A 25,796-nucleotide genomic window follows, 5' to 3' on the forward strand; every position below is an offset into this window, starting at 1 on the left:
TTTGAGATCCTGGGGGATCTGGGAGATGCTGAAAACTGGGGGGGTCCCTGTGTGTGGGGGGCAGATTGTACCTGAGTGTGCAGAGGGTGAGTGGGACCCCCTGAGCCCCTTTCAGCTTGCCAGGGCAGGTCCCCACCTTCTGTTTGAGAGGGCCACAGTGACAGATTCCACCTACAGCACAGGGGGACGGATGTGAGACTGTTCTGGAGCAGTGATAGGGTGCTCTGCCCCACAGCAGCACAGGATGGGAGGATGAGGCTGCCGACAGCAGCGGAGGGAAGGGAGATCCCGTCCTCCCAGGGTGGCTCAGGGCAGTTATCCACTCCGAAGACGGATGCTGGAGCGGGGACAGATGCTCCAGGAGTTACGAGCTCCTCACAGGATGGTGTTGAGCTGTAACAAGCTGCAGTGCCGAAAGCAAGGCCAGAAGAGGGCACTTCCCGTCGGCTCCGAGCTCCTGTTCAAGGGTGAGCTCCGTTCGTGCAATTCTGAACCGGGAGCACGGGACTGGTTTTGGGGGCCCGCGGCTCCTCGTTCTCAGGGATGTGTTGTGCATGCTCACTCCATGGCCCTGTACTCATGGGTGTCTCTGGGGTGTGGGTCTGGGAGGGATGAGGAAGGGCACAGGGACCCCACAGCACCAGACACTGTGGGTACAGCTACCGCGTATGTACAGCGCCAGGACCTGCTGCTTCCCACACCGTGTATGCACCCCAAGCCATCGGGCACAGCATCCTTTGGGTACAGCGCCTGGCTACAGCACCCAGCCTATGTACAGCAGCAGCTCCCAAGGTGACCCACAGCCTTTTGCCAACACCTCCCTTCCCAGGGAAGTGCAGCCCTTTTTCATAGACCCACAGCCTGCTTTGTGTTGGAAGGGACCTTAAAGCTCATCCAGTGGCCAGGGACCCCTTCCACTGGAGCAGCTTGCTCCAAGCCCCTGTGTCCAACCTGGCCTTGAGCACTGCCAGGGATGGGGCAGCCACAGCTTCTCTGGGCACCCTGTGCCAGCGCCTCAGCACCCTCACAGGGAACAGCTTCTGCCCAACAGCTCATCTCAGTCTCCCCTCGGGCAGGTTCAAGCCATTCCCCTTGGCCTGTCCCTACAGGCCCTTGTCCCAAGCCCCTCTCCAGGTTTCCTGCAGCCCCTTTAGGCACTGGAGCTGCTCTCAGGTCTCCCCTTCAGGAGCCTTCTCTTGTCCAGGCTGCCCCAGCCCAGCTCTCTCAGCCTGGCTCCAGAGCAGAGCTGCTCCAGCCCTCGCAGCATCTCCATGGCCTCCTCTGGACATCCCTGGAAGTGTCCAAGCGACCGGTAACGAGCGACCGGTGCGAGGACACCGCGGAGGGCGGGGCCTCGTGGTGGTGGTGGGGGGGGCGGAGCTACGCGGAGCCGCCGCACGCGAGCCCGGAGGGGCCGGGGCTGCCGCAGCGCCGCGCTGGTCCCGCCGCCCCGCACCGACCGCACCGACAGCACCGACCGCATCGTAGCGACCGCCAGCACCGCCCGCCCCGACCGCCCCGCACCGCGCCCCGCCCCGCCCTGCCCGCTCCGCTCCGCTCCGCTCCGACCGCCCCGCACCGCTCTGCCCGCCCCGCACCGCCCGCTCCGCATCGCCCCCCGCACCGCCCGCACCGCACCGCCCGCACCGCATAACGCCCCGCTCCGCCCGCACCGTCCGCATCGCCCCGCGCCGCCCGGTAAGTGCCCGCCCGCACTCCCGCCGAACTTTGTCTCGGTGCCGCAGCGGTGCGGACTCTGCGGGACGGCGCCGGTCCCGCGGTGCGGTCGTCGCGGTGGGCGCCACTGGGCCGGGGCTGGCTTGGTTGGCAGCGACCTCCCCGCCGTGTCCCGGTGCCGGAAGCGGGGCGGGGACCGGCGCTTCCCGGGACGCGAGTCCTGGGGCTGCCCGTGGGGTGCTGCGCCCCGAAGGCAGCGGGGACGGAGCCGGTGGGGATGGAGGCGGGTGCAGCCGCCGGGGCAGGGCCCTTGTGGGGGACTCCAGGGGGTGTTGACCCCCCCTGGCTGCGGGGCTTCCCCCGGGGCGCAGAGCCGAGCCGCCGGGGGGGATGCTCCAGCTCCGCACCCCTGCGCAAGCCCGAGCCGAACGCGTTGTCCTTGGGGTGCTGCCCTGGCGGTGTCGGGGGCGCGGGGATGTCCCCTGTGCCCGATACCCCCGGCAGCGGCTCGGGCCGGGCGCTCTGCTCTGCACCAGCGGCTCCGCCGTAGCGGCCTGGCCGGGAGCCAGCTCCGGGCTGTCCCTGCTCCGGGCTGAATTTCCCGGCCGAGGTTACAGCGGCTCCGGGATCCTCCATCCCTTCTTGTGCTTGCTGCGAGCCGTCGGGGTGCAGCGGGGGGGGGGGTCAACCCAGCGCCGGGTGTCAACGTCGGGGTGCAGCAGCCTCGGGGTGCCCAGCACTTTGCTGCTTCCCTGCAGCCTCCTCCTGAGGAGTGGTCCCGACAGGGCTCTGCAGCCTGCGCAGGGGACGGGCCGTGCTGCAAGGTGACTGTGGCATGGGGAAGGGGGGATCCCAACTGTGCCGGTGCCTTCGTGTGGTCCCGGAGTTCTCCTGTTCTCTCTCTGCCTGATCGTGGCTGGGGCAGTGTGGGATGTCACCTATGGCAGGGTGTCACCTGCCGCAGCGTGTCCCCCTCTGTGGGATGTCACCTATGGCAGGGTGTCACCTACTGCAGCGTGTCCCCCACTGTGGGATGCTACCCTCTGCAGGGTGTCCTGCAGCAAAGTCCCCCTGTGCTGTGGCAGCATCAGAGAACTGAAGGACTCCCCGCCTGCTCCTCTGCTGCAGCAAAAACTTCAGTCCTGGCGTGAGGACTCTCCCATCTAGCGCACTCTGAGGTGCTGCTGCAGCAGTGTCACTGGTGCACGCCGTGCGGAGCATCTCCTGCCTGCTGCATTACTGCTGCATTACTGCTCGCTGCTGCAGCGCCTGGCCGCATGCTGCGGGGGGCTGCCGGACACCCTCGGGGTCGCTGCTGCTCTGCGCCTCTGGGCGCGTTAGGATGCAGGGTTTTGGTGGGAAGAAACGTGGCTTGTGTGGTCTGTGTGCTCTGGAGTGGGGCAGCTGGGATGCACCCAAGGTCATCGAGGCCAGCAGTGGCAGTGGATGTCACTTGTGCTGCTCAGGAAGAGCACAACACAGCAAAACGCCTCACTGTGTCGTGTCCCGTCCCCCCCCCCAGCCAGTCCCAAAGCTCTCCTGGGGCAATGCCTTGTCCTCTTCTTGTATCTGGGTGAAGCTCAGAACCAGGTCTGATCTTATCCCATTACTGACCCTGGCTCCCCCAGCCCCCCCCGTGCTGAGCACTAGTGCCCTGTTTGCCAGGAGCTGTCCCAGAGCCCCGGTGCCCCTGATTCTGCAGGGCAAGGGCACATCCCTTGCTGCCCGTTATCCTGGAGGTAGCAGCAGCACTGAGGCAGCATCAGCTGCACTGAGCCAGCATCAGCTGCACTGCATTGCCACTGGCAGCCCCAGCTCTGCACCCCTTTGCTGCACAGCGCCTGATGCACCCCAAGTCATGGGAGGAGGGAGGACATAGGAATGTATCCACGTACATCCTTATAGATACTTATATATAGATGTATATATCCTCATATATAGATGTATATATCCTTATCTATCTGGTCAGGGAGGGGGGGTTGCAGGTAGCTGCCTTTCTGCAGGCGGGTTGCCGGCACGAAGCTGTGCCCGGTGGGATGGCGCAGCTACGGCATTTGCTGCTGGATGCTCCCAGGGGAGCTGCCTCCTGTTCCATGAGCCCTGGGGACAGACACTGGGCTTGAGCTAAAGGCCACCGAAGCAAGGCAGGACTCCAGCTCGCCCCGAGGGGTGGGAGCTCTTCCTCCAGCTCGCGGTGGTTTTGGCAAAGCCCCAGCTCTGGGAGCCGGATGACTGCAGCTCCTAATGATGACTTGAGTTTCTCCTTCTCCGGGCTGCGCAGGAGAGCTGTGAGCAGCAGCCGTGATGCCCTCCAGCAGGATCGATGCCCAAAGCACAGAGACAGGGCCCAGTGCCCGCTGCTCTTCAAACCTCCTGCTTTTCTCTTGCCTCTTGCTAGGGGCTCTGCGCTGGGCCTGGCTCTGCTCCCCACCGGCGCCTGCCTGTGCCAGTGCCCAGACCTGCTGGTAAGTGCAGCCTGGCACAGTGCTTCTGCCCTTGGCTGCATCCAGCCTTTCCCCCCAGGGTGGAAGCCCAGCGGTGCCCCAGCTCATCCCTGCACTGGCTGCAGCTGCCCTCGGCTCAGCTCCTCCCGGAGCCTGCGTTCCCCAAAGCGAGCTTTGATTATTAGCCCCAATAATTGTGTTATCACATCGACTGAAGTGTTTCAGATGCCAGAGCTAATTTTGCTCTTCATGCCTTCCTTCGTCAGTAATGGGATTTTGATAACATCACGCGTCCAAAAGTATTGGATAAACTCTGCATAATTCCCCATTTATTAATTAAACTGTAAATTAGGCAGCATGTGGCTGGAATCGGAGATGCTCCGTACTGGTATAATCCTACAGTCAGGAACGGCGCTGGCTCGTCTCTGCCAGCCCTGGGATGCAGGATCCCGGTGTCCCCTGGGGCCACCCGCTCCATTGCTCCCCAGATGCTTCATCTGCTCTGGTGCCTGGAGGAGGAATCGTGGCTCCCCTGGATTCTGCTGCTGGTTGGACCATGGGGTCGGATGCTCCCTGTCACCCAAGGGTGGTTCTGCTCGTGCAGCAACCCCTGTGCTGAGGCTTTGGGGCTTGAAAGGGGGGAACTGCAGCTGGACCCGGCACTGCGTGTGGCTGTGCTGGGCTCTGGATGCACACCCTGTTCCTCCAGCACAGGCAGCTGTGTGACTGCGTGAGCACAGGGCAGGGAGGGGATCCTGCCCCTCTGCTGTGCTCTGGGGAGACCCCCCCTGCAGTCCTGATCCAGCGCTGGGGCAGCAGCACAAGAGGGACGTGGAGCTGCTGGAGCGAGGGCAGAGGGGACCATGGAGATGCTGCGAGGGCTGGAGCAGCTCTGCTCTGGAGCCAGGCTGAGAGAGCTGGGCTGGGGCAGCCTGGAGAAGAGAAGGCTCCTGAAGGGGAGACCTGAGAGCAGCTCCAGTGCCTAAAGGGGCTGCAGGGAACCTGGAGAGGGGCTTGGGACAAGGGCCTGTAGGGACAGGCCAAGGGGAATGGCTTGAACCTGCCCGAGGGGAGACTGAGCTGAGCTCTTAGGCAGAAGCTGTTCCCTGTGAGGGTGCTGAGGCGCTGGCACAGGGTGCCCAGAGAAGCTGTGGCTGCCCCATCCCTGGCAGTGCTCAAGGCCAGGTTGGACACAGGGGCTTGGAGCAAGCTGCTCCAGTGGAAGGGGTCCCTGCCCGTGGCAGGGGTTGGAGCTGGAGGAGCTTTGAGGTTCTTTCCGACACAAACCAGTCTGGCTCTGGGACTGAGGGCTGCCGGCACTGGGGATCCCTGAGGCAGCAGCACTGCTCCCACCAGCTTTGAGCAGAGGGTTCCAGGGGGAAAACAATCCCATATTTCAGTTCCATGCACGGACTTGCATGCACAGGGATGCCCTGCAGGGCTCTGATGCTGTCTCACTCTGCTCCCAGGGGATTTAGGCAGTTTTCTCTTGGGACCAAAGCCTGGGAAGAGGCAGTCACTCAGTGCCTGCTGCTGCCCGAGCATGAGCCCTGTGCCGCTGCCTTGTGCCGCAGTGACCGCGCTGTGCCAGGGCCAGGCTCCACCACTGCCTTGTCAGAGACCCCCATGTGTGGGCCTGGCCCCGGGGACCCTCGGGGGGGTGGGACGGTGGCTGCCGGTGCTGCTGTGGCAGCGGGTGCTGCGCACCGGGTGCTGCAGTGCTTTGCGGATCTCTGCGCTATTCCAGGGCTGGAATAAGCCTTTCCTGGATGCACAAGCACGTGCTGCTGTGCTTGTGCATCCTCTGCTTGTGCAATGGGCTGTGCCCATTGCTCTGGCTGGGCTCCCACTCTTGCGGTGGCTTTTCTCCATCTGGACAAGGTTTATCCATGGGAGTCACTTCCTGGTGTCCGGGTCTTGATGGTGAAAGCCTGTGCGTGATCCATTGTCCCCACCGATGCCATCATCATTGTGCCTCCGCCATCTGCTTCTCACTCCAGATGCCACCAGGGTGGGTGGCCCTGGGGACATGGGACCACGCTCTGCACCCTAGGCTCTCTGTGCCTTGGAGCCGGGCAAGCAGCCCCCAGTTCCAGAGGCAGCTGGTCCCAGGCTGAGCCCTGCTGGCAGGGAAGGTGCTGAAGGCTGAGCACCGCTGGTGTTGGCTGCATTTCTAACACCAGCCCATCACCTCCTTGTGCTTGGCTGGGTGCTTTGGAGATCTCACTGGGGGCTGCAGCACCCGCCTGGAACTGGCACCTCCCGGCTCACATCTGCTCGTGCAGCCCGTGTAGGTTGAGCTCCGGACTGTGCCCTCCCAGCCTCCGTCTCGGATCGATCCGCCTCGCCTCGGCTCTCTCCTGGAGCAGCTTCTGGCTCTTCCCCAGGAGCTCGTTGGCTGCTTCTTCTCTCCCCCAGTATTGATCAGGAGCAGTCGCTGGGGTGTGCGGGCAGCAGGCAGCACCGCAGGCAGGGCAGTGCCCACCCTGCGGGCAGAACTCGGGTGCTCTTGGCCGTGTGGTGCCTTGGAAGTGCCAGGATAACTCAGCCATCACCATCTGTTGCCCTATTTAGCTGTGCTGGTCTGATCGGCAGAGCAGGGCACGGCTGCCCCAGCATCCTGGATGTCCCCTTTTACTGGGAGGGGCTTTTGGCCGTTGGCACCACGGGTGGGCTGTTGGTGCTGGCTGTGGTTGCGGTGGGCCTGGCGGTTCCATATGGGGTGCTCTGGTGTCCTCGGGGACCGTTGCATCCCCGCTGCTCAGGGGACTGTGTTCTGCGGCATCTCCAGATGCTGTTTCCGTGGGTGCTGAAGCCCTCTGGATGAAGCGCTGCTGGTGAGCGGTACCCACAGCCCCAGGGGTAGGGAGGACGTGGGTGTCGTGTCCCCCTCCCAGCACGGCCCCTCTGGTGTGAGGGGGACCTCGACCTCTGCCAGCACCAGGCTCCAGGGCTGTGTAAGGAGGCACCCCGATGTGATCGCTCCTTTGCTTCCCAGATAACTCCAGTGGGCTCTCCAAAGCACTGCAGCAGCACCAAATGAGAGCAGGAAGTTGAGAGCAAGGGGACGGTGCTCACCAGCCCCTTGGCTGCTGGCACCCAAACACCGATTGGCTCGGTGACGAGTGCCTGTCCCAGCACCAGCCCCGGTGTCAGCATCCTTATGTCCTTCCTTTGCTGCTGGGGTGACGCCTGGCAGCAGGGAGAGCAGGATGGGATCATCTCCGCCGCAGCTTGTTGCATCCCAGCCCTGCGGGTGCATTGGCCTTTGTGCAGCCCGTGCAGCCTCGCGGGATGGGCTTTTTGCCTTGGGAGCATCAGAAGCCATTAATCTGGTACCCGAGTGATGAATGAAGGCTGCCTTTAATACTGCTTTTAACTCGGGCTGACTGTACATAGGGCAGCTGCTGCGACAGGAGAGAGGGTCCCCTGGCAAAGGCGAGCATCAGCCTCCAAAACGTTCCTTGCATTTAGTTTCTGATCGTTCATTTCACAAGGTTTCCCCTTTGGAGCCTGGGGCTGAGTCCCCTTTCTCCAGGCTGAGGATGCGGAGGCAGAGCCCAGCATGTGGTGCAGTGAGGCCAGAGCTTATCGTGGACCTCCAGCTCGGGGCGAGGGTGGGGATGCTGGCTGTGACCCCATGGGGATGTGCAGGAGATGCGCTCACCGCTGGCTGGGCAGCTCATTGCATTCTTACAGGACCTGTGTGAGTCTCTGCCCTGGTGCCCCCCAGTCATTCCCTCCCCCCTCCCAGGGGAGCATCAGGCCCCAGCACATCATTATCTCTAATTAGAGGAGCTGGGTGCCGGTGATGGGAGGCAGAAGCAGAGCGAGGTGGGGGCTCTGGTCTCATTCCAGGGATGCTGATGGAGCCCGGCTGGTGGGATGATGGGGGAGCAGCACCCAGGGCCCAGGGGGCACTGGTGGCTGTGCCATTAGCTCAGGTAGGGTCCTGGCACTACTCTGAGCTGGGATGAAGGATGTGGTGTGCCTCTGTGCCAGGCAGCTCATCCCTGCTCATGGGGTTTCTCTTTGGTGCTGCTGCCCATGTCCTGTGCCTCAGTTTCCCTCAGTGGGCAGCAGGGTCTGGCCAGTGGTGCCTGTTCATACTGGGGTGGGGGCACAGGGGAACATGTCCCTGCATGGGTGATGTCTCAGCAGCCATTTCCTGCTACTGGAGCATCCTTGCTCCATCACCTGCCTTATCTGCACTGCCTCCAGCTTCCATTTCCTAGCCTGGTACAAACACCCATCCCTGAAGAGCGAGGGGCAGGACGAGCAGACTCCCCTTGTCCTTGGCAGGGTGGTGCAGGCAGCGCTGTGTGCTGCTGCTGGGGCTTTGATCTGACTCCGTTAATGCAGGTGAGGGAATGGGGCTGAGGTTTGCTGGGCTGTTGCAGAGCCCCCGGGGTCCTGCAGTGTCCCCTCCCCATCTCTCCCATCCTGATCCCTTGCCCACCCTGTGCCTCGGCGCTTCCCTTGCCAGAAATTCTCTGCTAATTAAATGACCATTAGAAGCCAAGTCATGTTCTTGCCTTAATTGGACTCTCCCATCTCTGCTGCAAGCTCAAACCCCAGCCTGGCACATCCATCTGCTGCTGGACACGCTGGTATCAACACAATGGGAGCATTGGGGTGCACCGGCATCGTGCCAGGGGATCTAATAGAGATGGGATCTCCCCCGCCAGCCCTTGTACTGCTACCCAGGGGCAAAACAGCTGCTGGCATCAAGACCTTGCTGGGACATTGCCAGATAGCTCCGTTGTACCCCAAAATACCTCCTTGTCGCTGGGATGCATCACAGGAACGTGTCCAGGATCCCTGCCACCACTGAGGCAGGAGGGGGCTCCACTTTGGTCTCCTCTTTGGGATTTCCATCCAAATGGGCAGGTTTTGGGGTCAGCTCCCAAAGCTGATGTTCATGGGTGGCTGGGGTGTCCCCATGTCTCCATCCCAGTGGGATGACTTAGAGTCCATTGTCTTGATGGACATCACAACCCTGTTTTTTGCCATCCCATAGAGGAGCAATAACTCATTGCTCCCGGCCCAGGATGGCAGCAGCTCATTAGCTAACGAGCTTCACGCCCTGATCGGGGTCTCCCCAGGACAAGTCAGCACCCAGCACCCAGCACCGTGGGCTGGGAGAGCCGGGTCGGGCCCCCCTCACCCTCCTGCCTGCAGCTCGGGCGCTAATTGCACCTCAGCCTCATTAATCTCTGTCTACTGATGCTTTGTGCCTTCATCTCCCCGCAGGAGAGATGCTTTGGCTGCCAAAGCTGCTCTGGGGGAGATCAGGGGGCTTCCAGCAGTAGGACCCCCCCCAAATCCCGACCCCGCGCCTGCTTGCTGTGATGGCTACGGACACCCCGACTTCCCCTCCTGGGGCTGGTCATGGAGCGTCTCGGCTGATGAGGGCAGGCGCAGCTCCATCCAGCTCCCATCGGGGGGTGCCGGGGTGCAGGAACCTCTCCCGGGGCCGTGGGGACCCGCCATGCTCTGCCAAAGGGAATCCCCAAATCCCCCTTCTTGTAGCGTGTGGGATGCGCTGCTGCGGCTCGGGAAGGGGTGTGTGGGATGGAGCCTTCTGCGGGGGGAGGAGGAGGGATGAAGGGCTCAAGAAGGGGAATTCCTGCTGTCAGAAGTGCTTTTCCCGATATGGCAATGGATGGATCGTCGGCTCCAGCCGGGGATTTCCACCCTTCCCAGACCTTGGGGCTCTCCTGGAAAACGAAACCCTTTTAATTATGTGTAAATGGGAGAGGGCGGCGCATCCCAGGGGATGGGACCTGGCGGCTCCCTCTACACCAGATGTTTGCAGCTGGGGGGGGGGGGGGGGGGGGGGGGGCTATCGGCTGTGGGCAAAGCATCGTGGGGAAGGGGTGTCCGGGAGTGATGCATTGTGCGGGAGTGCGCACTGGGGGGCCTGGGGCGGTGTGCTGGGGAGACTGGGAAGCTGCGGGATGGAGCACGGGAAAATGTCCCGTGGGATGTGGGGGGGCTGCAGCGGTGGGTGTGGGGCACTGCACTGCAGGGTGCAGGATGAGGTCCACGGGGGATCTATTAAGGGCTTTGGGGAGAAGGAATGCACAGGGGGGGTGGTGGATTGAGGGGTTTGCGGGGTGCCTGGGGGACTTGTCGGGGGGGGGGGTGTGTGTCTGCCAATGGGTGGCATGCACAGACTGCAGTGATTGCGCTGACTGCAGTGATTCCACTGACTGCAGTGATGCACTGACTGCAGCGACTGCACTGATTGCAGTGACTGCACTGACTGCAGCGACTGCAGTGATTCCACTGACTGCACTGACTGCAGTGATTGGGCTGACTGCAGTGATTCCACTGACTGCAGTGATTCCACTGACTGCACTGACTGCAGTGATTGCACTGACTGCAGTGATTGCACTGACTGCACTGACTGCAGTGATTCCACTGACTGCAGTGATTGCACTGACTGCAGTGATTCCACTGACTGCAGTGATTGCACTGACTGCACCGCACTGGCTGTACAGACTGCACAGACTGCAGTGACTGTGCATGGTGGGGGACTGGACGTGACCAAGGACACCCAGTGAGGCAGTGGCAGAGTGGGGATGGGGACTGTCAGGCAAGGGATTGTGCCCTAGCACCCACTGCCACACAGCCTGCCCTTCCACCCCACCTGCTGCTCCCAGGCTGCCCCTATGGCACTGCCCCACATTTGCCCCATGCACCCCACACTGCACAATGAGGAGGGGGACAAAGCTTGGCCACTTGGTGGGCAGGATCAGCCCCTTTGGCAGGGGTTGCAGGCTCCCTGCAGGCTGTACTGTACCCGGGGGGGGCAGCAACAGGGGCTTCCTGTGCCCATCTCTCTCGTGCCTCAGTTTCCCCCATTTCTCAGCACCCAGCAAGCACCAAGAGGTGGGAGAGCCTGTGCACAAACACTTGCACACACAGAGGGTGCATACCCTGTGCACAAGCACTTGCACACTTGCAAAAGCACTTGCTTAAACACACTCTCATGCATTCTTGCAACATCCCCTGCCCAAGGCCTTGCACACATGCACAGACATGCTTGAACATGCATTGGCACATGTGCAGATGTGAATGCACACCCCATGCAACAGCCCTTGCACCCTGTACCTGCACAGTGCATCTGTGCACAGACACATGCACACTGCACCAGCACTTGCATGTCTCCCTGTTACACAAGCACTCACACACATGTGCACACGTATGAAGCACCTGCCATGCTGAGCACAGCTGACCTATCCCTAAGGAACACAGCTCTGCTGCAGTGTGTGCATCAGGATGTGAGCAGCATCCCAACTGCAGCATCCCAACTGCAGCATCCCAATCACAGCATCCCAACTGCAGCCTCCCAGTCATAGCATCCCACCTGCAGCATCCCAATCGCAGCATCCCAACTGCAGCATCCCAACCACAGCATCCCAACTGCAGCATCCCAACCACAGCATCCCAACTGCAGCATCCCAACTGCAGCATCCCAATCACAGCATCCCAGCTGCAGCATCCCAACTGGGGCATCCAAATCACAGCATCCCAACTGCAGCGTCCCAATCACAGCATCCCAATCACAGTATCCCAGTCTCAGCCTGCACCATGGTGCACTGCAGAGCCTGTGGCATGGGGAGCCCCTGCACCTAGGAGCACACCCATCACAGTGCTGGGTGCCCAGGGCTGGTGGTCCTGCCTGCATGCCCACCCTGTACCTCACATTTGGGTGCAGAGAGGTTGTCACTGAGGACACAGCCTGGGCATGGGCTGGACCTGTGTGACCACAGAGGGGATGTTGTGTTCCAGGGAGCCCCTGACCCACCATGACGTTCAAGCAAGCATCCATGATGGCCCCGGAGGCCACGGCCACCACGATGCCCATGACCACGATGGAGAACTCCACAGAGGCAGCAGGGCCGGGCGAGAGCAAGGAGGACATGTTCACCAAGCTGAGGGACAAGTTCATGAATGAGCTCAACAAGATCCCCTGTGAGTTTCTGCCTCCTTTTCCTGGTATTCCTTCCCCGTGACCACAGCACCGCTCTGCTCCCTGTGCAAGGTGTGGGACAAGGTGGTGGGGCAGGGAGGGAGCTGTGGGGCTGACCATGGCACCGGCTCTTGCCCCCAGTGCCACCCTGGGCCCTCATCGCCATCGCGGTGGTAGCCGGACTCCTCATCCTCACCTGCTGCTTCTGCATCTGCAAGAAGTGCTGCTGCAAGAAGAAGAAGAACAAGAAGGAGAAGGGCAAAGGCATGAAGAATGCCATGAACATGAAGGACATGAAGTCAGGCAACCAGGTGACATCTTCCTTGGCCTTCTTCTTGTAGGACGATCCCTCTGGTTGAGTTACAAACCATGCTGGGGCACTCATAGCTCAGGCAGTGGAGAGGGATGGAGCCGCCAGGATCCTGGGATGAGGCAGTGAGCCTGGACCTGAGCCTGCAGCGCTGTCCTCTTCCAGTGTCCGGTGGCCCGGATGGGACCAGGCTCAAGCTGGCTTGGACCTGACCCAGCCAATGTCAATCAATCCCTTGTGCCTCCCCACCTGCCTCTGAGCTGCCACTTCATGGAGCTGTGCCTTTAGCTCAGAGAGGAGGCCAAAACACCCAACAGTGGGGTCCCCCAAAAGCCAGTGCTCAGGAGGTGCTGGTGCATGGAGCTGGGGCCATCTCCCGTCCTAAGGGCCAGCAGGAAGGGGGCTTTGGAACCAGCAGGCTTGGGAAGATCCTGCCCATTCCAGTGGCCATGACCCAGGGCCATTTGGAGGGGTTGGGGGGCTTCTGCTCCTCAGAGCCATGTGGGCACCACGGGCGTGCAGGGGGGGCTGAGTGGGGATGCTCCATGGTTCCTGCTCCAGGGAGGTGGGAGATGGGGGGGGGATTCCCTGCTGGAGGGCCAGGGCTGCCTCCTGGGGTGGATGGGGCCGTACAAACCCCGATTCCCCCCTTGGCCTGGGTCCCCTCTCCCATTGTTGCTGCTCTCTGTAACGTGGCTCTCTCCCCTCTTGGTGCTCTCCCTCCCTGCCGCTGTGGTCCCTCTCCATCCTGGGACACCCTCACGGTAGGTGCTACCATGAGCTTCCTTCTCCATCACCTTCCGGGGTGGGATGGGGCACCTGGGGACACATCAGAGAGGTGCTAAGGAGCCCAGGTTCTCACCCCATGGACCGTAACTTGGAGAGGCAGGGAGAGGGGTGGCTTTGCCTTAGGGGAATTAGGTTATCTCTCCATTGCGAAGCCACTAAAGCCCTTAGCACTGGCTGTGGTGCTGCAACACCCAGGGGTCGAATGCCCCTGCACCCTCCGCAGCACCCTCCTTACTGCACCCATGTCCTGCCAGCACCAAACCTCCCTCCCCTGGAGCTGACCCTGTGTTGGGGAGCCCCAAGGCAGCGGCATGGGCAGAGCTGGTGCCACCCCAGGGCTGCTCTGTCCATGTTCATGTCCCCCGCACCTTTCCCTGGGTGTTGAGGTGGGGTTGGGGTCCTGGGGTGGTGCTGGGATGGGGATGCTGGGCTCTGACCCTGCTGCTGAGCCTCGGCTGCTGCTGTAGGAGGAACAGGACGATGACGATGCTGAGACGGGACTGACAGAGGGGGAAGGGGAGGAGGAGGAGAAGGAGCCGGAGAACCTGGGCAAGCTCCAGTTCTCGCTGGACTACGACTTCCAGGCGAACCAGGTGATGGGGCTCGAGTGGGGCTTGCCCAGGGGAGGTCCTGTTGGGCCTGGGTGGCAAAGGAGGGAGCGGGGAGCTGGGTGCTGAGCCCTGGGGAGCCCTGTCCCACGTTGGGCTGCGGATGAGCCCTTGGCATCCGCATCTGCCTGGACGGAGACATCCCTGTTCCACCTCCAGCTCACGGTGGGCATCCTCCAAGCCGCCGAGCTGCCGGCTCTGGACATGGGAGGCACCTCGGACCCCTACGTGAAGGTGTTCCTGCTGCCTGACAAGAAGAAGAAGTATGAGACCAAAGTGCAGAAGAAGACGCTGAACCCTGCCTTCAATGAGACCTTCACCTTCAAGGTGAGCGCCTTCCTGCCCACAGCACGGGACCTTGTCTCCCACTCTCATCTTTCCCCCCCTGGCTATGTACAGGCCCCATGTGTTGACCCTCACTGCTGGGAGCAGTGCTCCTCGGAGCCCATTGCCAGCCCACTCAATGGCCCTCTCTGTGCAGGTCCCCTACCAGGAGCTGGGTGGGAAGACGCTGGTGATGGCCATCTACGACTTCGACCGCTTCTCCAAGCACGACATCATTGGCGAGGTGAAGGTGCCCATGAACACGGTGGACCTGGGGCAGCCCATCGAGGAGTGGCGGGACCTGCAGAGCGGCGAGAAGGAGGAGGTAAGAGCCAGCTGAAACCCTTGGCCTGGGTGGCTTGGGATGTGGGGTGGCCATGGGGCGAGCGCTGCTTTCTGGTCCATCCCACAGTGCTCAGGATGCTCATAGAATAGAATCATAGAATAGTTTGGGTTGGAAAGGACCTCAAGATCATCCAGTTCCAACCCCACTGCCATGGGCAGGGACACCTCACACTAAACCATCCCACCCAAGGCTTCATCCAACCTGGCCTTGAACACTGCCAGGGATAGAGCACTCACAAGCTCCCTGGGCAACCCATTCCAGTGCCTCAGCACCCTCACAGGAAAGAATTTCCTCCTTAGATCCAATCTAAACTTCCCCTGTTAAAGTTTGAACCCGTTACCCCTTGTCCTGTCACTACAGTCCCTGATGAAGAGTCCCTCCCCAGCATCCCTATAGGCCCCCTTCAGACACTGGAAGCTGCTCTGAGGTCTCCACGCAGCTTCTCTCCTCCAGGCTGAGCAGCCCCAATGTTCTCAGCCTGGCTCCATACAGGAGGCGCTCCAGTCCCCTGATCATCCTGGCCATGAATGCTGGGCAGGATCTGTCCCCTTTGTTCCTCTGTGCAAAAGCCTTTCTATAACTAAACGGGAGATTACGAACTGACCCAGACCCAAGTGATCAAACCCTTGTGCTGGTGGAAGCCAGCTCAGGTTTGCACTGAAGGTTAGGCAGGATGCGGGGGGACCTTCATGTGGGACCACGTCCCAGCACCGGCAAGGCTTTGATACCTGCTCCCTGCTTCTCTGGGCAGCCTGAGAAGCTGGGAGACATCTGCATCTCCCTCCGGTACGTGCCCACGGCCGGGAAGCTCACTGTCTGCATCCTGGAGGCCAAGAACCTGAAGAAGATGGATGTTGGGGGTCTCTCAGGTGGGTTCTCCTCCACCCTGCTCTGGGGCTCTCAGCATCCTTGCCTGGGGAAGGACCATCAGTGAACCAGGGCTTGGGGAAGCCACCACCACTGCCTGGGACCTCCTGTACTGGAGGCAGCCCTGGGTCTGCCTGTGGGGCAAGGGGAGATGGGATGGGACGGACCCCCCAGTCCTTAGGAAGGACCGATTCTGGTTCCCGACTGTGTCCAGGGTCCAGGATGCCGCAGGACCTGGGTGGTGAAAATGCTTCTCTGCTCCTGGTCCTGCTGCTCCGTGACTTGGGGCCAGGGGCACAGTCGACAGCATGCTCTATTAACCAGGGGAAGAGAAGCACCAGCATGGATGGAAGGGTTCAGATTTATTACTGGGGTGCCCTGCTCCAGAAATGGGGATGACAGCACTCACCGGTGTCACTGGATTGCCTGCATCCCTCCTACAAGAGGACCCAGAGGATGCAGAAGAGCTCCATCCATCAGAGCACCTTTATTCTTTAAATACCCTTTACCCTGTGGTGCACCTCATCATAGAACCATAGAATGATGGAATGGTTTGGGTTGGAAGGGACCTTAAAGCTCCTCCAGCTCCAACCCCTGCCACGGGCAGGGACCCCTTCCACTGGAGCAGCTTGCTCCAAGCCCCTGTGTCCAACCTGGCCTTGAGCACTGCCAGGGATGGGGCAGCCACAGCTTCTCTGGGCACCCTGTGCCAGCGCCTCAGCACCCTCACAGGGAACAGCTTCTGCCTTAGATCCAACCTGAACTTCCCCTGTTTCAGTCTGAACCCATCACCCCTTGTGCTATCGCTCCAGTCCCTGATGAAGAGCCCCTCTCCAGCACCCTTGCAGCCCCCTTTATCCTGGGGCCAGGCTGATGGTGTCCCCTGGGCATCTGAGCCCTGGCTGATGCACCCTCCTGCCCCCCCCAGATCCCTATGTGAAGATCCACCTGCTGCAGAATGGCAAGAGGTTGAAGAAGAAGAAGACCACAGTCAAGAAGAAGACCCTGAACCCCTACTTCAATGAGTCCTTCAGCTTCGAGATCCCCTTTGAGCAGATACAGGTTGGTTTGATGACTTCCCTGGGAGGGAGGCAGGGTGAGGGTGATGGGGAAAGTCCCACAGCTGCCCAAGCCCATGTCCCAGCCCCTGTCCAGCCTGAGCAGCTCCTGCCAAGCTCCTGGTCCAGTCACCCATGAAATCACTTTAAGTTCCAACCTGGGTCTGGACTGATGCTGAGGACATCTGCTTCAGGGGCAGAGGTGGGTGCTGCCCAGGAGATGCAGTCCCAACCTAGGTAATGGCTGAAGAGGGGCTTTCCTCTGCTCCTGGATGCTGTGATTGGGATGCTGCAGTTGGGATGCTCTGATAGGGATGCTGTGATTGGGATGCTGCAGTTGGGATGCTGCACTTGGAACGCTGCATTTGGAATGCTGTGACTGGGATGCTGCAGTTGGGATGCTGCAGTTGGGATGCTGCACTTGGAACGCTGCATTTGGAATGCTGTGACTGGGATGCTTCAGTTGGGATGCTCTGATAGGGATGCTGTGATTGGGATGCTGCGATTGGGATGCTGCAGTTGGGATGCTGCATTTGGAACGCTGTGATTGGGATGCTGCACTTGGAATGCCGCATTTGGGACGCTGTGACTGGGATGCTGCAGTTGGGATGCTCTGATTGGGATGCTGTGATGGGGATGCTGTGATGTAGATGCTGAGGTTGGGATGCTGTGATTGGGACTCTGCTCTTGCAGTTGCGATGCTGTGATTGGGATGCTGCAGTTGGGATGCTGCATTTGGAACGCTGTGACTGGGATGCTGCATTTGTAATGCTGTGACTGGGATGCTGCAGTTGGGATGCTCTGGTTGGGATGCTCTGATTGGGATGCTGTGACTGGGATGCTGTAATTAGGATGCTGTGATGGGGATGCTGAGGTTGGGATGCTGTGACTGAGATTGCTCTTGGAGTTGGGATGCTGTGATTGGGATGCTGCAGTTGGGATGCTCTGATTGGCATGCTGTGATTGGGATGCTGCATCTGGGATGCTGTGATTGGGATGCTGCAGTTGGGATGCTCTGATTGGCATGCTGTGATTGGTATGCTGCATCTGGGACGCTGTGATTGGGATGCTGCGGTTGGGATGCTCTGATCGGGATGCTGTGGTTGGGACCCTGCTCCCTGCACTTTCCTGCCCCTTGAAAGAAGCTTTCCTCCCTCAGAAAGTGCAAGTGGTCATCACGGTGCTGGACTACGACAAGCTGGGGAAGAACGAAGCCATCGGCAAGATCTTCACGGGCTGCAATTCCACGGGCACGGAGCTGCGGCACTGGTCCGACATGCTGGCCAACCCCCGGCGGCCCATTGCCCAGTGGCACTCGCTGAAGCCAGAGGAAGAAGTAGACGCAGCTCTTGGGAAGAACAAATAGGAGGAGCTGCCGGCGGCGCGGCACCGCGGACACTCGGCGCGACCCAGAGCTACCGATACCTCAGTTTGGCAACCTTCGGTTTTGGTTCTTTTTGTTCTCTTTTAAGCTGAAATACCCTTCGATGGCTGTGGAAGGGTTTCCAGACAGTCCCAAGAGCTTCCAGGGGAAGAGGTTAAAGACATGGATGGTTCTTTTCGTTCTTCAGCATCGCTCCCTTCTGTGCCATCGCCTCCGACCACCTCCCAGGCCCAAAGCCACCGTCATGCCTGGGGCCTTCCCCGGTGGCCGTGGCACCAGCCCGCGGCACCGCTGCTGCCGTCCTCCCCTTGGCTCCAGGTGGGAAGCACCGCTCGTCCATGGAGGTGGTGATGGAGGTGCTCATGTGGGATGAGCTGTGCTTGCCTGGGGCACGAGCTGTGGTGTGGACAGAGGAGGTGATGGAGAAAGAGCCTCTGCAGCAGACCCTGGTGCCTCCGGCTCTGCCTCCCTCCATCCCCTTGGTTCCAGTGCTCCGGCCAGCTCCAGGCTTGGTTCTTCACAGGAGAGGTTTGTAGGGACCACAGGGCCCTGATGTTGAGGGGGTGCTGAGCTCTTGTGGGGCCACACTGAGCCCAGGGAGCCCCTGGGGTGTGCTCGGGGGAGAGCCATGGAGGGACGTGCACACAATGGACACCACCACCTCTGCCACCATGGCCAGGCAAGGGCAGCGCTGGGGGGGTTTGCATGCGTCCCACCACGCTTGGGTGAAGCCTGTCGATCAAGATGCTCCCACAAGGCAGGATGGTGCTGAGGGGTCTCACGATGCGAGGGGTCAGAGCGGTGCCAGGTGCCTCCCCAAAGCGCTCAGCCCTGCCTCAGGGCAGCCTGGGGGCTATGGGGAGCTCCGGCCCCACTGCCACATCCCAGCACTGTGGTGCAGGTGGGGAGGATGAGAGTGAGCCCATGGCCAACCAGGGACCAGAACCCGTGGTCCCCGTGAGCTGCTGACCCCCACCGAGCCGCTGGCTGCTGAATCCACCCCATCCCGCTCCCCTCGGGGGCACAAGCCGTATCCGTGTCCATCACAGCGGGCAGGAGCTTCTCCAGGCCACCCATGGTGGGATGAGGCAGGACCAAGCCCTGGAGCTGGAAAGCCAAGGTTGTTCCCTGCAGCCCTGCCCAGCTCAGCACAGCCTGCGCTGGGGCACTGACAGGAGCCGGTGTCCCCAACTCCTCTGAGCCTCCTGAGCCCTGCTCCGCTTTGCTTCTCCGGGGTCGGGTTTGCGGGGGGGTGTTGGCACAATTGAAAGCAAGGGGAGGTTGTCCTGGGCTCCAGCCCTGGGCTGGGACCTCGGTGCTGGGCATCCTGAGCCTGGGGACGAAGTGCCAAGGTGCCAAACCACATCACCCTGGTGCCGGCGGATGCCCCGGCAGCTCCCTGCATCCTGCTTCCCAAAGGGCACCTCAGGCCCGCCGGGAGGTGGGGACACAGTGGGAAACCTGGAGGCAGGCACAGCCCAGGGGCTCAGGTCGGACACAGGAGAGGCCCCTTCCCCCCGAGGGACCGGTCCCCAGGGAGGGACGGCTCCGTCGGGGAGGTCTGGGGCTCGGTGGGACCCCAAAGTCACTTCCACCGGCACCGCGGCTGCGCTTGGCCAGGGCCGGGCTGCTGAAGGTGGCACCGGGGCAGTGCAGGAGCTGGGGGGGTCCTGCAGGGTCACCTCCAGCTTCAATGAGTCCCCTTTGCTATTGGATGTGTCAGGGGCAGCGAGCTCCTGCCCCATGCGTGGCAAAGGGAGACGATGCCTCCGGGCGCTCTTAACCCATGGGGAGCTTGGGGTGGCTGCAGCCCCTTGGCCGGGGCATGGATGGGATTTGGGCTCTCGAGTCGGGATCATTCCAGAATCCATCCAAGCACTGGCAGGGGTGGGGGGGCGAACTTGCCTCGTGGAAATTGGTTAAAAAAGAAGGAATTGGGCACTCGGTGAGCGTGGGCAGCCCCATAGCTCCCATGGGCAGCACGTGTACACACAGGGCAGTGCATGTCCCTGTGTGCAACCCCTCCATGTGCACCCCTCCACGTGCACCCCCCCCAGACCCACTGCATCACTTGGGATCTCACCAGGAGCAGAGTTCCCACTTTCCATTCGGACTCGATAATCCCTGGGGAGGGGAGACTGTGACTTTACTGCATCATTTGAGTTGTTTCTTAATAAACCAAGGGGAAACCAACGGAACCACTAAAGCCATCTGCGCTGCCTCTGACCCCCGTAGCTGCGTGTAGTTGTGACCGTATGGAGCCATCGCTGTATATACCACGGCCAGTGCATGAGCTGCAGCCCCGTAGCAGTAGCCGCATGGGCAACGCCGCGCGCGGTGCCGCGCGCAATGACCGACCGCGCTCGTGCCGCGAGGCAGAGCTGGTGCCGAACAAACCTCATTGCTCCACCGCCCTGAGTATCCCCCCTCGAGGAAACAAAACCCAGCGAAGATCATCTCAAAGGAGACGATCATGCCAAGAAGCGAAGCATGCCAAGCAGCGGAGAGTGAGCCGCCAGCGATGCAGCCACCACCTCCACGTGTGTCTTGTTCCTGTGTCTCGTCGCATCTATCCCATGGCCGGGTAGCGGCAACATCGTGGCTTCCGTGTCCTGTGTCGCGTTGGTGCATTTCACCCTCAGAGCAACTTTAGAAGCCATATGAGACCGCGGCGTGCCGGGACCCCATGGGGACGGGCCCACGGGTGAGCCATGACCCCCAATACCCCGTGTCCACTGTCCCCCCCCTGTTACGTGGGGCTCAGCAGCGGAGCCGGATGAGCTGCACCAAGCCACCGCTGCGGTGGCCATGGATGCTGTGGGCAAGGGGCCGGGGCAGTGCTGGGCACAGAGCCTGGGCGGGCAGGGTGCAGTGAAGAGCTGGGGGCGAAAAGGCTTTTTGGGGCAATTGCAGTGATTCTGCTGTGTCCGGATGGCTGGGTTCGGGTTGGGGATGAGAGCCGGGCGATTCCCATCTCCCGGCTGCACCGGTGCAGACCTGGCTACGCCACCAAGGTGCTGGTGTTGGTCTCTGAGGCTAAAAGGAAGCGACCCCGTGAGGCTTGGCAACAGCCTGGGCTTGCTTTTCCTCTTCTCCCCCCAAAGCTGGGAGGGAGGAGCCGGCCCCTTTGGGGGTCCCAGTGCTGGCCCCGCTCTGCCTCATCCCGGCCCCACAGCGCTCGGCTCCGGTGCGAAGCTGCTTTGAAAGCCCCTTCCTCTCGTGTGGACTCCGTCGTTCCCGTCTCTCGTCGTTCCATGGTTATTTTGTAATGATCCCTGTCTCCTTATTAAAGAAACGAGCTGAAAGGAGCCGCCGTTCCCTCCTGGTCTTGCTGCTGGGGTTCGGGGGGGGGCAGGTCCCAGGGCTGTGAGCCCAGGGGCAATGGAGGGATGGGGGCACGAGGGGAACCCCCGCAACACGAGTGTGCTCATGGGATGTCCCCACGGCCCAAGCACGGCGCAGACAGCAACAGTCCCAGCACATGCATTTGAGTCCATACAAGCCTGTCTCGGTCCTGCCCTGCTTTGCAGAGGTGCTGGACACCCCTAAGCCCAAGGGGAAGCACTCAGGCTGCCCCTTGAAGCACCCTGGAGCACCTCCATAGACCGCAACGTGCACAAGTTTCCAGCAACCTCACTTGGCACAAGGGCTCCAAGACGTGGTACCGGTGCCTGTGTCTTTGCTACAGGTTTGCCCTGACCAAGCACATCCAGGGCTTGGCACCATTTGGGCCTTTCCAGCCCATTGAGGCTGCACAAATCTGGGCTGAGCAACTTGCAGCTCCAGAAAGATGGAAGCAAAGTCCAAGCTCCTATGTTATCAACTCTTATTTTATTCATTTATAAATACTGTTGTGTTTACAAGCATCATAGATGTGAATATTACTCCCAAACTTTCAAACACAGAATACTTCGAATACTATATAACAACAACCAGTAAAACAAACCGTTCATCTCAGGGTTTGAAAGGCCACTCAAAAGTTGCATAAAAATACATTCTCTCCCCATCTCGTGAGCCAGTCCTGCTTCTCCAAGGAGCTTATTTACAAAGAGCCATCGTCAAAGTCGCAGCCGCAACGGGCGGCTTCACCTCCAGCCGTGACCATTGAACCACCCCAAGCGACTGCTTCGAGAAAAAGCTTCTTCTCCAATGGAGAGCACGTCTGGGAAACGCTCTGGTTCTATAGGGATCCGTTTTAAAAGCTGCTTGCCTTGCACCGGGGTCCGAGCGCAAAGCGTCCTCCTCCTCGTCACCTCCTCAGTGCACTGGTTCTGGCTTAAGAGAGACCCAAAGAATTCATTCGCAAGGATTGGGTTTGCAATTGCATCGTCCTCAGGAAATGCTCACAGCTCCGGCTGACCCGGCGCGGGTCCTCTGCCCTAGTCGAGAGGTCAGGGGATAATCCAGTGCTAAGCAGACTTCATCTAAAGTGGTTTGGCTTTGCAAGGTGCCACGCAAAGGATCTGAGCCTTCCCCACCCTTTGCATACTGTTCCTTAGGATGAAACACAACAGGCGTCCGGGTGGGAAGGGGCAAACCATCAGTGCAGGATGGGTCTGTCAGGTTGGGCTGAACCCTCTCCCTGAAGCAGACATGAGGCTCCTTCACACTGCCTGGATCTTCAGCGTGAAACCCCATCCTGGTGGGATGCAGGACCCGGGGCACACGGTCAGCACACCGGCAGGGCAGCACCTCCTGCTCCACGGGGCACAGGAGGGACCAGGCTCCTCTTTAGAGATGAGGGAGCCCAGGTCTGAAGCGAGGAGTGGGTCACCAAGAGAAGAAACACCAAGAAACGCAGAAGTACTCACACAGAGAGTGCCCCGAGTGGGGACGGCGTGCAGAGAAAGCATTGCCCGGACCTCGAGACTTAAAGCTGTTAAATATAGCAGGGTTAAAAGAAAGTCATATAAAAAGGATGCCTGGCTTAGGCAGTGCTCTGCAGAAACCCTGATGCCATCACCAGCTTTGGTCTCCTCCTCCCCAAAGCACAGCAGCAGAGGAAGGGCCTCAGTGTACCAGGAGGAACAGCACCTCATGCTCAAAGAGCTCCGCTGGCTGAAGAGTGGCCAAAGAGGAAGCTCTGGCCAGAGCTGCCCTGGCAACACTGGCAGCTCCAACAGGAGCAAGAGAGGTGGAAACAGGCAGGATGGGAGGGGGAGAAGGAGAGAATAAGGGGGGAAAAACCAAACATGAAGAAAGAACCCCAAGGGAGAGGAAAAGAACACGCTTCCTGAAGCAGTAACCAGCCAAAGGTTCCAAAGAGCCCATTTAAAGTCCTCTTTATCTGACAGAGATAAACGTTACCCTGCAGAGCAAGCTCAAGACTGATGCACGTGTTCAAGTATCTCATCTATCTCTCTCATAGTGGAAAAGTCCCACCAGCCCAATGGGAGCAGTGAGCCAACAGCAGAGGTGCCCAGGATGTGGGTAGAACTTCGTGGTAACCTCCAAGTTCAATGACTGAGACTGCAACTCCCAGCCAGCCAGAGCAGGGATGCCACAGGATAAAGGAAATGGAAGGACAAATACAGAAGGATGTAGATGGGAAAGTGGTTTGGATACAGGGAGAAGTCTCTAAGAGGGAAGGTATTGTTTGAGAGGAGACTGTGAAGGGGAAGCTCAACAGATCTGATGGCAGGTTACTGCTGCTACCATCAAAATCACACAGCACGTAGAGGAGCCACTGTCTAAATGCCCATAGAGAGAACAATTCCAAATTGTTCTGAGTACGTGTAACATGAAAGAGGGTGGGTTTCTTTGAGGTTTCCTTCAAGGTCAAGGCTTACTGAAAGCTTCTGACAGATTCAAAGACTTTTATCCTAGCAATAGTTACCAGCATGCCCAAGGATAGCTCCCTGACCCTCTGATACCAATGCACCCACAGCTTTCCATGGGGGAGGACAAGTGATCACTGCTCCACCTCCTCTGCCTTGAAAGCATCTACATCAAGCTTCTTCACCAAGAGATAATGGGACTCCCGCGTTCCCTCTCTCTACAAACCAGTGCTGCCTTTCACTTGGTCAGCCTCCTGCTGCAAATCAAAGCCAGGTACCTGAAATCCCAGACCAGACTCTTCTACAGGGCTCTGCCTTCATGAAGACAGCAGGACAATGTCCCAGACAGCTGTCACGATGGGGAGCCTGGTGTCTGGTGTGGGCACAGCTCCCTGCAAGGTGATTCATGCTCATATATGCCTGTGAAAGCAGCAGAGGATCTCTGGGGACTCAAGCTTGTCCTTCAGAAAGCTCAGCAAGTATCTGCGATACATCCTATCCCAAGGAGCAAGAATCTGGATGCAGTCAGCAGATGCTAGTGAGACAGGAGCCCTGGAAGGATGAAGGTTACACCAAAGGCAGGGTGAAGGATGAGGGCTCTGACGCCGAGAGCCAGTGCTGATGTTACTGAACAGGCTCCAAACCTTGTATTAAATAAACGACTCGGTCTCCTGGGGCGAAAGGAGAAAGAAGTCTCTGTGCAAAGCAGCTGTGGTCAGCCTGTGTCAGAAATCAGCTCTGGTGGCTTTCACAGCATCACATTTCAGCCAGAGGCTCACATCTCAGGTGAGGTGATGTGCCTCCTCAGAGTCCCAGCCCATGGTCTCATTTCCCACCTGTAAAGGGCTTGGATGTGCTGGACCAGTTCTTTAGGCATCACTTTTGTAAAGCAAGAGCTGCCTACTCCAGGCTGGAGTCCCGCACCAAACACTGGGCTTTGGAAGAAGTTTCAGCAGCTCAAACCCAATCCTCACGTTTCTCTTCTCCCTTGAATAAAATGTCCGAGACACCACAACATGCTTAAATTAAAAACAATCCAATGGCAGAGGGGTGCTGTGATGGGAATCGGGGCAGGAAAGGGATGTACAGCACAGGGCAGGGCATGGCAGGGGTGACTGGCTGATCCCAGGCGGAAATGCTGTACGTGACAGGAGGAAAGGGGGGGTAGGGCTCAGTGGTGGGGTTGGCAGCTCGTGAGGGCTCCCCTCTTCGTCCTGCCTGTGCTCAGGATTCCTATTTGGAGAGCTTGCTGATGACACGAATGAGGGCTCCGTTCTCGTCCTTCAGCCTTTGGTTGTCTGACTTCAGCTCTGTCAAAATCTGCAGAGAGACAAAGAGGGATTAGAGCACAGCAGAGCTGGAGGGACCCCGGGGCTGAGCAGTGGGGATGTCACATCCCCTCCACCCAGCATCCTGCTGAGGCTGGTCATTTCTCCATAGGGTCTCCAGGATTTCCACAAGCAAAGGATTTTAACTGGAGCACAGCAGAGAGCCAGAGAGCCCTGGAGCATGGCAGGACATGATGCCCCAGCACTTAGGGCAGACCAGTCTGTGAGGACAGGAACCATGTCTGAGTTGTTTCATCCCAAAACCTCTTCCCAGATGCTGATTACAGCTTAGCAGAAACTAAGAACTCTCCTCATCTGGTTTGTCCAATTTGCCAGGACTAGAGGGGAACATAGGACCTTGCAAAATGTCTTTAGAATCATAGAATAGTTTGGGTTGGGACCTTCAAAGCCCATCCCTGCAATGAGCAAGGACATCTTCAATTTGATCAGGCTGCTTAGAACCACATCCAGCCTGGCCTTGAATGTCTCCAGGGATGGGGCATCCACCACCTCTCTGGGCAACCTGTGCCAGTGTTTTACCACCTGCATTGTAAAGAATGTCTTCCTCACATCCAGCCTCAATCACCCCAACTTTTAGTCTAAAACCATCACCCCTTCTCCTAATAAACCCCAAAGTTCCTTCAATAAACCCCAATCTCTTTGGGATCCCACAGATGTTCAATGCAAACGTGCATGCCGCGGCCAGAGGACGGGTAGAACACACTAACACTGGAGATCCCCCAGTTGTAAAAGCTGGAGCTCAACCAAGGGTCACAACACAGACAAAACCAAAGTGCTCTGAACTGGAAATACAAGAATGGCTTTGACGAGCCCTTTGCAGCCCTTCTCATTGCAAACCCCCTCCTGCTTCCCACGCTGCAGGCGGGTGACCATGGGTGGCAC

General features: G+C 59.6%; 2 protein-coding genes across 12 annotated transcripts in view; one reads left to right on the forward strand and one right to left on the reverse strand.

Moving 5' to 3' along the window:
• Positions 1 to 1,648: 1,648 nt before the first annotated feature.
• On the forward strand, positions 1,649 to 21,082 carry SYT2 (synaptotagmin 2). The gene is made up of 9 exons (XM_065698226.1): positions 1,649 to 1,698; positions 11,922 to 12,104; positions 12,244 to 12,413; positions 13,678 to 13,794; positions 13,969 to 14,136; positions 14,291 to 14,458; positions 15,231 to 15,348; positions 16,275 to 16,408; positions 17,564 to 21,082. Exons 2-9 carry the CDS (start codon positions 11,939 to 11,941, stop codon positions 17,768 to 17,770), a joined length of 1,248 nt encoding a protein of 415 aa, XP_065554298.1. The 5' UTR covers positions 1,649 to 1,698; positions 11,922 to 11,938; the 3' UTR covers positions 17,771 to 21,082.
• A 518-nt stretch (positions 21,083 to 21,600) lies between these two features.
• PPP1R12B (protein phosphatase 1 regulatory subunit 12B) overlaps positions 21,601 to 25,796 on the reverse strand; it is a 105,468-nt gene continuing 101,272 nt past the window's right edge. For 10 of the 11 annotated variants that reach the window (XM_065698576.1, XM_065698575.1, XM_065698573.1 and 7 more), the window contains one exon: positions 21,601 to 24,885. In XM_065698576.1, coding sequence (XP_065554648.1) covers positions 24,799 to 24,885 — 87 coding nt within the window. In that variant the 3' untranslated portion in view covers positions 21,601 to 24,798. The remainder of the gene's footprint in view (positions 24,886 to 25,796) is intronic. The other variant, XM_065698574.1, reaches the window with a different exon arrangement.

Source organism: Lathamus discolor, chromosome 19 (genome assembly GCF_037157495.1).
Source record: "Lathamus discolor isolate bLatDis1 chromosome 19, bLatDis1.hap1, whole genome shotgun sequence".
NCBI lineage: Eukaryota > Metazoa > Chordata > Aves > Psittaciformes > Psittacidae > Lathamus > Lathamus discolor.